This window comes from Perca fluviatilis, chromosome 12 (assembly GCF_010015445.1).
Source record: "Perca fluviatilis chromosome 12, GENO_Pfluv_1.0, whole genome shotgun sequence".
Lineage (NCBI taxonomy): Eukaryota > Metazoa > Chordata > Actinopteri > Perciformes > Percidae > Perca > Perca fluviatilis.
The window spans coordinates 24,777,964-24,789,591 of NC_053123.1; the positions used below are offsets into that span (position 1 = coordinate 24,777,964).

The 11,628-nt window shown below is 40.6% G+C and overlaps 1 protein-coding gene across 1 annotated transcript; it reads right to left on the reverse strand.

Moving 5' to 3' along the window:
* Positions 1-8,358: 8,358 nt before the first annotated feature.
* Positions 8,359-9,912, reverse strand: olig1 (oligodendrocyte transcription factor 1). The gene has a single exon (XM_039817380.1). The coding sequence runs from the start codon at positions 9,586-9,588 to the stop codon at positions 8,821-8,823; it is 768 nt and encodes a 255-aa protein (XP_039673314.1). The 5' UTR covers positions 9,589-9,912; the 3' UTR covers positions 8,359-8,820.
* Positions 9,913-11,628: the final 1,716 nt, after the last annotated feature.

Genomic DNA, 11,628 nt, shown 5'->3' on the forward strand with positions numbered 1-11,628 from the left:
GTGTGTGTGTGTGTGTGTGTGTGTGCGATTTAAAAGTAAAGAGAGGTGAGGCAGCCTTTGGGAGGGAGCTGAAGTCTAGTGGCTCTGGTCCAGACCTTGTACCATGTAAACTGACTACACACCCAACCCTTCAAAAACCCTCATATTTATAACACACACACACACACACACACACACAAATAAAGACTCTCCCCTTAGCCCTTGGCTGTCTGTTTTTGGTGTGTGTGTGAGCAGATGGACAGGTCCATGGACCCTGAGGGAAGACACGAGTGTGCTTCTCCTACAGTCACAAAATACAAACAGTACGCACAACAAGAAGATTAAAGAATAATAAAACAATTAAAACAATAGAAGCAGTATTGTTACTTTGGTCTGCGTTACTTTTCAGACATTGGTATCAGAGTCTTGTTAGAACTTTCAGTCTTTGCCGGGAGATGAAATGATGAATGACATCATATCAACATTGCTGACTTACATCAAATCAACAAATGTGTCTTTATGTGTTTAATAAAATAAATCTCTTAAATAGTGAAATATTCCCACCAACTTGCACTATTCTTTTGGAAAAAAATATTTGGGTTTATAGCTTTATTAAATACAACCAATAATGGAGTAAATAATAATGGAACAAAAAGTGTTTTGCAATGAAGTTATTCATTTTAATAATGCTAACAAAGAGAAAAGGCTACATATTATGAAGCTTCAAGCAGGCAACGTAATAGCTTACATTTATAGTTTAAATATTCAACAAATATCATTCGTCCTGAGAGGATTATTACAGTAAAAAAGAGCAAAATAAACTTAATAAAAGAGACATTGTTTTCTCCCCATAGTGCTCACGTCAAAAACAAACTATACATATTTAATCAAAATTTTTTAAAAAATTATTAAATCAGACGTGTTTTTTTTTATAAATAAACAAGTGAAGCAAATGGAAAATGGGCAGCAGTGATGCAGTTCGGTTACAACATGCTAAAACGCTGATTAAAATGAATTAAAATAGTAAATCTAACAGGTCTAAAAATCTGTACAGAATAAACAGGTAGTTTTAAGTCATAGCTGCAACCAGCTATGAGTCACTTTGTTTATATTGTGGGACAATACGTTTCATTTTAAATGTGCAGGCTCACGTACGCCAACATATTTCATGTCTCAGTGGGTCATTTTAGCACCAAGCTGGTTACGGGATCCCACCACTAACATGCTCGTCAATGTAAAGAAAAGTGAAATGAGAATCCTCCTCTGCATCTCTATCTCTCTCTCTCTCTCTCTCTCTCTCTCTCTCTCTCTCTCTCTCTCTCTCTCTCTCTCTCTCTCACTCTCTCCTCTGTCCTCATGATTGATGACTCCACACACAATCAGTGTTTGCCTTCTTCAGACCACTTTACACTCTCGTATGGAGAAGATATTTATGGGTTTGCTGAGCACTTAAAACTGAGAAGACTCTCTTGTCTCTTAATGGTCCAAATCGCAGTAATGGATACAGACATATTATATGTAACGTTTTCAAATAAATGACATTTTAATTCAAATTCAAATAGCCATTTAAAAAAAATGTCATAATGTTTTAAAATCGCCATGACATTGAAAAATATGTGTTGTGTTTGTTTGTATGTGTTTGTCATGTAATTTATAAATTATGGTTACAATTTGAATGAATTATGTATTTTCAGGATTGAAAATGCAGCATATTATTCACACAAAAATAGACTTTATGAGCCACAAACTTTGCAGCATGATAAGACTGAAACGGATGCAACTTTTCTTCTAAATAATTAAATATTAGACAAAATAGACGTTTTATGATATTATCAACATTTTACTGGAGCTTCCCCTTGTCCTAATCTGGGCCATGTTCACTCATGCATCAGTAACGGTGAAAAACTAACCCGTCTCTGAGAGCACAATGGTGGGTGCCCCCCTGCCCCTCAGACTCCCCACATAGACGGCGCTGTCTGACAAGCCCGCCTGCCAAACAACTCAATTAAGCAGAAAAGGAGGCAAGAAAGAGGAGCCCAAACAGAGGAACGACAGAAAGGAAGGGAAGAAAGAAGACAGGAAAACAGAGGCGGGAGAGGGCTGGTCGCTGTCAGGCCTTGTCGACACCCAGCCGACATTTGGCGAGAAGCGACACAAACACAAAACAAGAAGAAAAGAAAACTGATCTGTGATGTGTTAACTGGAATTCCTGCTTCCAAGGCCACCGAGGGTTCAGAGGGCAAACTGAGGGCCAGGGGTTCATTGCCACAGCGACACACACTCAAACACACACATTTAAAAGGTCCACACCCACGTTTTCATTCATTCTCAAACTGCATATGTGACTTTATTATAACTTTACAGGCATCCTCTCTGTCCCATTCACTGCTGCATAGTATCAAGTTCCGATTATCAGAAACAGAATTTGATTTGGGCACAATATGCACATTTGCCACATATGGCATGTCCCACACTCTGTGTGTACTGTCACATAATTGGATACACTTACATCTAATGTCGCAAACATTTGACATTTCTTATAAATATGACAAAGCTGTCAACAGAAAAGTGCAATGAACTACACTATTTGCAGGTAGAGCCCCCCTTTAAAAGTGAATAGATTCTGACTCCCCAACACCCAAGACTGGCCGGGAGAAAAAAAAATCTGATTTACAGGTCCAAGTAAAGACATGTGGCAGCCGATAAAAAAGATGAGCAGACATGATGTTTATGGTGACAAAAGCGAGACATGGGTGGCCTAAGAGGAAATCAGCACGAGTGGCCACAAAATACTGTAAATCAATGATTTTGTTATACTGCTCAAAAGCGCCTTAAACTTCTAAAACCTTTGTGAGTATTTGAGAGCATTGTAACAGATTCTGCAATGATGTCAAGGAAAGTAACACATTTTGGAGTTGCAATACCAAATGTGAGGAGTGGTTAAAGCATTGGGCCCTCCTGTACTATCCAACCCTGAAATTCCCCTGGCATTTGGTGGTTCCTGCAGTCCCCAAAAAGACTTGGACAACCCCTGAACAGAGGAGTAATTTCTCTTTTTAGTGGAAACTGTATGTACTGAGGTATCATTTTTTATGCCTACAAATCCAAATCCTTTTCCTCCATTAAATGTTTCCTCTTGTTATCTGTTTAATGATGTCATAGTGTCTTACTTATTAAACAACAATCCTCCCTTTCTCTCTCACTTACAATCTTTTAGCAAATAAATGCTTATATTTCTATTTATATGCTATTTTCAATACATCTGAAAAGTGATGGAGTAGAGAGCTTGATTTCTATTATGATCACAGTGTCTAACTGTGAATTCCCGCTCACTGTTTTGCTGATTATTTCACTTTCACTGCAATATTAACATGTACAATTTAACTTCAGCCTTATATCTCTCCTTAACCAAATTATTTGCAAAGCTTTATAGATGATTTCAGATTGTGTAAAGACAATGCGTCTCCTGTGACCACACACCATCTCAGCGCGTCTTTTAGCCGCTCGATTGGGGTAATGAGGTGACGGTTGATGGTGGCCTGTAAAGTTGTAATGAGGACAGCGGTGTGAATAGGACAGAGGGCAGGAATGGGTGGGAGAGAACACGATGCTTAATGAGCGGGCCGGCGGGCTCAGCAGTAACCCTGTTGTATCGGCTCGGTCTGAGAAAGAAGGGGTGACAGAGGGGATCGGGAATTTCAGGGTGGGACAGCATAGGAGGGCCTGATGTTATTTAGGGAGCGAATGAATAAAAGCTGGGTTAGAAAGTAAATGGGGGTCCTGACCAGCCCCTGTGCTCTGCTCATTGTGAAGATGAAATTTATGGCTCAGGACTTCCTAAGCCAAGGACTCCCCACGTTGACTGGTTAAGTGCTATGAAACAGTACGACAAAGGCCGGAGGCAAACAACACTCTGAGATGAGAGGCTGTAGGAGAGGGGACAGTGGAACACAAAGTGTACGATCCACATTAGAGACACATGTTGGAGCGTAAAGTGACAACAACATGCTTCAGCTCAAATCCAAATGGATACATAAAGATAGAGAAGTTATTGTTTAAAGTCAAACGTGTTGCAGCTTTTGCACTTTAGCAACATGTTTGTAATTCTGAAAAACCTAATTTTGTGAATACAGTTTGACATTGAGTGTTAGAATAAAGCTCCACCCCTGCTGGTTCTGTGTAATGATTTATTGAATGGTAGAAATCTGTATACGGTATATGTAAGGACTTCTATCGGACAGGAAAGACTAGTTCAATGAAGTGACCTAATTTATAAAGCAAAGAATGCCAAAACACGGAGCAGAGTGGTGTTTTCTTTGCCGAGTCCCTTTGTTTTATTGTGCTTCTACACTGGCCAGACAAGAAGATTGATTTTAGATGATTCTGCGAATCCTGAGTTATGTTCATTAAAAATGTTTTAACTCCTGCATTCTACAAAACAAAACAATACAGTATGAGTAAGGTTTGGCAACAGATTGTGGTTATGATTAAGAAAAAATGAAAGGTAATATCCAATATAAGAATAATTTCTCTGCAACAAGTCCTCCAAATTAGACAACAAAGAAAAATGTTTGGACTTGCCCCCGCAGAACTACATATAAGCTTTTACTGACGTTTGTCAGTGCCTTCCAAAAACATCACAAATTATGATTGGTTGAAGTTTGGTTAGGGAAGTCTATAGCCACGACGTTCCACATCCCGGGATTGCTCAGATGCCGCAGGAAATTCCGCCGGAAGAATGTCTTTTTGACGATGTCCGTTACCTTCCGCTTTCTTTGTGTTGGAATTTTAAACTCTGGTCGTTTTATGAGTACTATGGTTAACTGCTCCTCAGGGTTAATCTGCAGGGTAAATCCAGACAGCTAGCTAGACCATCTGTCCAATCTGAGTTTTCTCTCGCACAACCAAAACAACTTTTGAACGTACATGTTAATAATTCATAATTCCTACAACCAAGGCTTTGTTGCGTGAAAGTAAAGATATGTGGTTTTTTGCAGAATTTTTTAAACAAGTGTTTTTCTTGGGAGCACAATCTCTTATACTGGGATACTGGGCTTCAGCCATTTACCAAAGGCAGTGGTTTGTATAGCCATTGTTATGTTAAGTTTCACCAGCAATAGCTGGCTGAATCGCAGCAGCTGTAGCATGTACAGTTGCTATGGTTACCTGCAGTCTCATATACCGCATCTACTGTACAGAAGGTGCACTGACTTGAAATGCAGGTTCGACTATTGAGCTGTCCCGTTATAGCGTGATAATCAGGTTGAATGGCCCTCAAGGGGCAATTCAAGGCTGCAAACAGAAGTACACATAGACAAATCCATATAACTTCTGCAAAAGAAATCTGTTATTATGAAGCAATTCAGAGATCTGGAACCAGTAGTCCTTTTTCACAGCTTTAACTGGGAACTGAAAGTACATTACTTACTTTACCTTTGTGTGGTTTAAACTACACTGGACTCCCAACACATGAATTAAATAAACATTTAATCATGATAACATTTTGTCTAAAAACTACAACGGCTGATTCCACTTGCAAACTCGGATGTCAATGTAAGGTAGATAAAAGTCTTATTTCTTGTAACAATTCTGGGATAGTAACAGCAGAGAAAGGTTTAGGTTGAAAAAATAAAATGGAGAAACACAGAAGTTACTGTATAGATCAATACATGACAAACTTTAACTGAAAAATGTGCTCCTGCATGTGTGTGTACATTTGAGTGTGTGTGTGTGTGTGTGTGTGTGTGTGTGTGTGTGTAGTGGGGGGGGTGTGTGGGTTGTGTTTGTTTTTTTTTGTGTGTGTGTGTTTTTGTTTTTTTTTTTTGTGTGTGTGTGTGTGTGGGGGTTTTTCCCCCCCCCCCCCCGCCCCATTGAACAAAAGTGAATGAAATGGAGATGAGAAAACAAATGGATTACCAGACCCCCAGGCTGCCAACAATGAAACCACCAAACTCGAGAAAGTGAGAGCCTCTTGGAGAAACCAGGATAAAGGGCAGAGAGTGAGAGGGGGGAGAAATTAAGGAGCCAAACTCAACAAAAAAAGAAGAGAAGAAGGGCTGAACCATCCTGAGAGCAGGAGGAAATAGATGGTGGGCAAAAGGTTGCAGAATGGAGAGCAACCCGGAGAAAATAGCAAGGTAGCTAATCCCTCCAGGGATAAAGCAGCTATATGTAAATGAAAGACGTGAAGTTTGGCCATCTTACTTTGATCTATGAATCAGGCTCTCCCTCCCTCCATCCCCCTTCACTCCCACCCTCTTCTCCTTCCTCCCTTTTCCTTGTAAGAAAATCAAGCCTTATTTAGCTTAATCTCACTTAATGGCATCCAGCTCCTCTTTTGTCCTCCCTGATGCTAATAGATTCCCGTCCTTTCACTCGCCACCATTCACATATCTACCCTTCATAATCCTCTTATTCCGTGGTAGCAATTATTTTGAGTATTTTATCAGCATTATGATTATGATTATTTTCATTATTATTATTCATGCAGGCTGTGCTAAGGGCCAGCTTGTTGCTGAGAATATCCTCCCTCCTACCAGCGCCTCTTATTCTCGCTCAGAATAAGGCTGCCTGTTTTCTTCCAGAGGGGTGGCGAGTTTGCAGGAGTGAACCCCATTCAGCAAGACACATTTTCTGGGCGTTTGAACATATTGTGGAGTGAGTGTAATGAGTAGCACCAAATCACCCATCCCGGCTCCTTAACACAGAGAAACATCAAGAATTTGAGGATGGAGGAGAGAGAGGGGGCTAATAATCAAAAGGCTTCCTTTCTGCGGAGCAGTAATTACACGGGTGGGTTTTGATCTTTTGCTTGTTGGGGTGATGAATAGGGGAATAGATGAGGACTGTTTCACTATTTTGGGGTGGTGTGGAGGGTGCTGGAGAAGCTTTTCAGCTCTTATCAGCGTCAACGGTGAAGTCCCAACAAACGTAGTAGAGCGCAACAAGAAGTTTCTATAAGTGAATCACTTCTCAAGGTACTATGGGATAGCAGGCAACACAGCTGAGCAGAGAAAAGACAGGGGTCAAAAGTTAATTTTCTTTACTTTATGCAAATGGGAGCAACATTTGCCAGAAAGTGGTTTAATCTTTACAAACTGTGGTGTTAACCCTGTCCCCTAAAACAAACTTTGCAGAATTTTTTTAAGGGGGAGCGTATGGAGCCCAATTCAAATTTTTATCAACAGCATATATAATTAATATATCTGGCAAGTTACAAATGTTTTTAAAACGTATCAGTAAAATGTGCATTGACAGCACTTGCTCAAGGTTAAGGTTAAGGTAAACACATGTTGTGTCAAACCATTCTCACTACCAACTCGTCAAATACGACAGCTTGGTCAGTGGCCCTCAGCATCTGATACTAAGGCACAAGGCACCCTTCAGCGCCTGTGTGAGACGCACCAGGCTTTCAACTGTTTGAGATGATGTAGTATACAGTAAAGAGCAACAAAGTTTGCACAGGGAGGAAAATAATAAAAGTCCATGTAGGGAGGAGGTCTGGGTGGATGGATGGGTCAAACAAACACAGGACTTTGTCCCTTATGAAACCCAAAAGTCTGTGTTGACTTATTTGAATTGCCTTTTGTACGTAACCTACGTATGTTAGTTACGTATGTAACGCAACAAACTGACATACTTATTTTAACCCAAACCATGTTTTTTTCCCTTAAACCTTACCAAGTAAATTGGTTGCGTAAATCTAAACTTACCTTTCACATTGAAAAATAACGTTGGTAATTTTTATTACCATTTGATTAAAACCATTATTTTTCACCAACCTTAACCATAAGACTTTTGGTGCCTAAACCTTATCACATGCACAACTCTAGTGTCAAAGTTCTGCACTATGGATGCCCACCATCCACTTCTGGTAAGGTAAATAAATGTAGAGCTTCATTAATCGAAATAAAATATTGCCTAACATAATCCAAGTAGCAATTATTAAGTTTCTCTTCAGAACGTACAGTAATTGGAAAACAAGCAGTTTACAACATAAATTCTAAGAATCAGGGTTTGTGGAGAAGATCATTATGTAATTTCTGGGAATCCCTATTTATATTAAAGCATATATGTGTTAAATTACTTTGTGTTTTCATAATTGTTAGAGAAAATTGTAGACTGCTTAATTACACAATGCTTGCTAAAGAGCAAGCTCGAGTACTTGCTAAAGAGAAAGGGGGAGTCTGCCTGCTGACAGGAGGGATATCTCACTTTTATAAAACTAGCCTGCCCACTTCAAACCAACTAGAAGAGCTCAGACAAAAACACAAATCATTCACAGAAATCATTCATCTGAAATCCTTTCATGTAGGATCCCATTGCTCATTGTAAGAAACTGAGAATAGGTTTTCACTGCTCTTAAATGTTTTTTATTTCAGAAGAGTCCATGGTTTGGGCCCTCTCCAGTGGGACCCTAAAATTGTGACTGCATATTTTTTGATACTGCAATCAAATGCACCACACACACACACACGCACACACACACACACACACACACACACACACACACACACACACACACACACACACACACACACACACACAGTCATTACAGCTCACAATTTCAACATGGATCAACAAAGTAGTCAATTATTTCTTGGTTTGTGAAATGAGAGAAGTAATAAAACACAATATATCATATTTACGTATTATATTTACTTAGAAACTGGCTTACCAAATACAGAATAGATCCATTGGGTTTAAAAAGATCAAAGGATAATTGTGAGTTAAATTATTATAAACCCGTTAAAAATGTTAGAAAAATAACAATTCATATAAAAAGAATTTGCATACATGTAACAGTCATTAAGTCCGTTCTTAAACTTCAACTTCAGGAAGTCATTTTGGGAATCTTGGAGCCGAAGTGGAGTGGCTAAATCTGGGCAGTCTGCAGACTCCACAGGGGCACACAGGCCCTCCTGAGGCCCCTGCAGAGCTCCACTGCACAGGGGCCAGTGAGGCCTCCATGGGACCCGGAGACAACAGGGGACATTTAGCAGCAGAGGACGATGAAGTGGAAGAAGAGGAGGATGCTGCTGTGGTGAGGAGGGACTCCTGGGTGAGGAGGAGCTGACTGGGGCCAGAGATGAGGGGCCACCCTCCAGCGAGCAGCAGCCGGGGGACCGGTCCTGTGTTCACCCCCATCCCGACGCTTACCTCTCCCAGCAGCCGCCGCATCTCCTGCAGAGACGAACCCAGGAGGAGGATGTAGTTCCTGGCCAGAACCAGGGTGGAGATCTTAGAGAGCCTGCGGCCTGGAGGAGCTCCAGGCTGGTGGGACTGAGAGGAGGAGGCAGAAGATGGCGAGGAGCCGTACGGCACCATGACCTCCCTGAGGGCATCCATGGCAATGTTCAAGTCCTGCATCCGCTTCCTCTCCCTGCTATTGATCTTCCTTCTGAGCTCCTGCTGCTCCTCAGGGCTCAGCTCCCTCTGAGGTTTGGTTGGTCTTTGGCCACTCTGGAGGCCAAGCATGGGTGCAGGGTTTAGACGAGAGCTCAGGTTGAACCCTGGAGGGCAGTGGGGTAAGTCCTGGACAGACCTGGGGCCACAGAGAGGTAGCGACTGCTCCTGGGCCCTGATCACTGGGTTTGATAGCACATTCATAGTCTGTTCAGTGGTGTGCTATATTCAGAGTTGTAGTTCAGTGTAGTCTTCTTTAAAAATGTCTTCAGCAAAATATAAAGTTTGAGATGCAAACCAAAAATAGTCAAAGCAAAAATACCTCACACTTCTGCTTATTTTTAAAATCCACAAAGTGCCAAAAATCAAACTTTCATTTCTTCCACCTGTTGATCTCTCTTTTGCTTGCAGAAAACAGCTGCCATCCAGCACAATAACGAGTCACCAAACGTTTTGGCTTCAGAGGTTTCTGGCTGCACAAGTGAGTGAATGAGAGCTTCCTAAAGTGGCAGCTCAGTTTTATCTCATTTCCACAGCTGCGTGTGGTGAGAATGACAGCTCACACAGTGGAAAAGTGAGCTAAATGCTCCCCTCACATACCCCCACCTCAGCTCAACTCCTCCCCGACACACGATGTGTTCTTTACAAACACACATATGCACGTCTGACTTTTTGATATTTGTCAGTGAGAAAGAACTGTTAGAGGGTGACAACACCAGCCGAATCCCATTTAAAATTGGAACGATTTAAGGCAAGATATTACAAAAGAATTATGTGGATTATTTAGTTGGTTTAGGATCTTTGTTTGAAGAGAAACCTGGGCACAAGAACACTACAGCATTAAAGCAATAGACGTTACACAAGCACAATTTAAAATACTTAGTTAACATATGCTGCTGACAATGAAGCATAAGTGTTTTGAAAGTGAGTTGGTAATTTTGTATTATGGAGCATCAACATTAAAACTTATTTTACCCAGATCAGATTGAACATGAGAACAACTAAAGTTAAAAACTCTCATGAATGATATTTACTGTGTTTTTGATGTGGACAGACAGCAACTTTTTTTATATTCTTTTTGCTGCTGCTATCTTTAACAGGACACTTACTGTAAAAGAGAATTGTATTGTCAGCGAGGCCCTGTCCGTGTTTTATGATGTTCCTAAATATAAAACATATGTGCAGTTTAATGAAACAAGCAGAATTTAAACTCACAACATAGAATACGCAATTGACAATGAGGTCAAAATGCATTTGGAAGATCTGAGTTTAAAATTTACGAATGAAATGATAGATACATTTTTGTCTGTTTTTTGTAAGTTTTTCCATTTACGACGAGCATTGAATTTCTAAATAGTTTTAGTAAGGTCAGATTGAACATTTGGAAAAGGTTGGGTCCTGGCATCATATTTGCTGGGAGCTTCATTATTATTATTTATATAATCGGAGTAAAAGTAAGTAAATAAGCAGTTTTCCAAGCACAGAAGTGGATGATCCTGTAGGTTATTACAGGACACGATAGGGGGTAAACAAGGACATTGTCATAACTCTGACAAGTTGTCTGCATAACAACATCACTTTTACTCTGACGTCCTTTTGTGCAATTCCAAAACTAATGTCAGTCCCATCAGCCTCAGCTGTACTTTATCTTTAGTGCTAATAAGCAAATGTTAGCATGCTAACACATTAAAATGATGGTGAATGTGAAGAACATTACCTGCTAAACATCAACAAGTTAGCATTGTTATTGTGAGCATGTTAGGATGCTGATGTTAGCATTTGGCCCAAAGCACTGCTGTGCCTAAAAGCCACCAGTGCTCTTGTTAGCACCTGACAACATGAGCAACATTGCTTTTACTTTTTCTTTGTGTGAAGTTAATCGAAAGTGCACACAAAAACACTGTGGGCTTAATGGAATGTTCCTCTACAGCCATGTAACAACTCGGAAGCCATTCAAATCATCAGCACATTGTTATGTGACAGAGGGCAGGTATTAGCAGTATTAGCATGGGTATTAATCGTGTCAGAGAACAGTTCTGGCAAACAGTGAATGGATACATCATTGTGTGCTGGGAGTTAATTGATGGTTTTGAGGTGGAGGTTATTGTTGCTCTGTTCTGAGTGGCTACGCTAACCAAATTAGCTGGCAGAGAGCTGGGCACGGTTCCAGGCAGGCAGACAACAGGCCAATTGACTCCAACCACAGGTGAAGCTGGCTTGGGGCACCGAGCAAGGCTGGAAACC

Coding starts and splice junctions, on each gene's coding strand:
- olig1 (XM_039817380.1), bottom strand. CDS start 9,588: ATGAATGTGCTATCAAACCCAGTGATCAGGGCCCAGGAGCAGTCGCTA.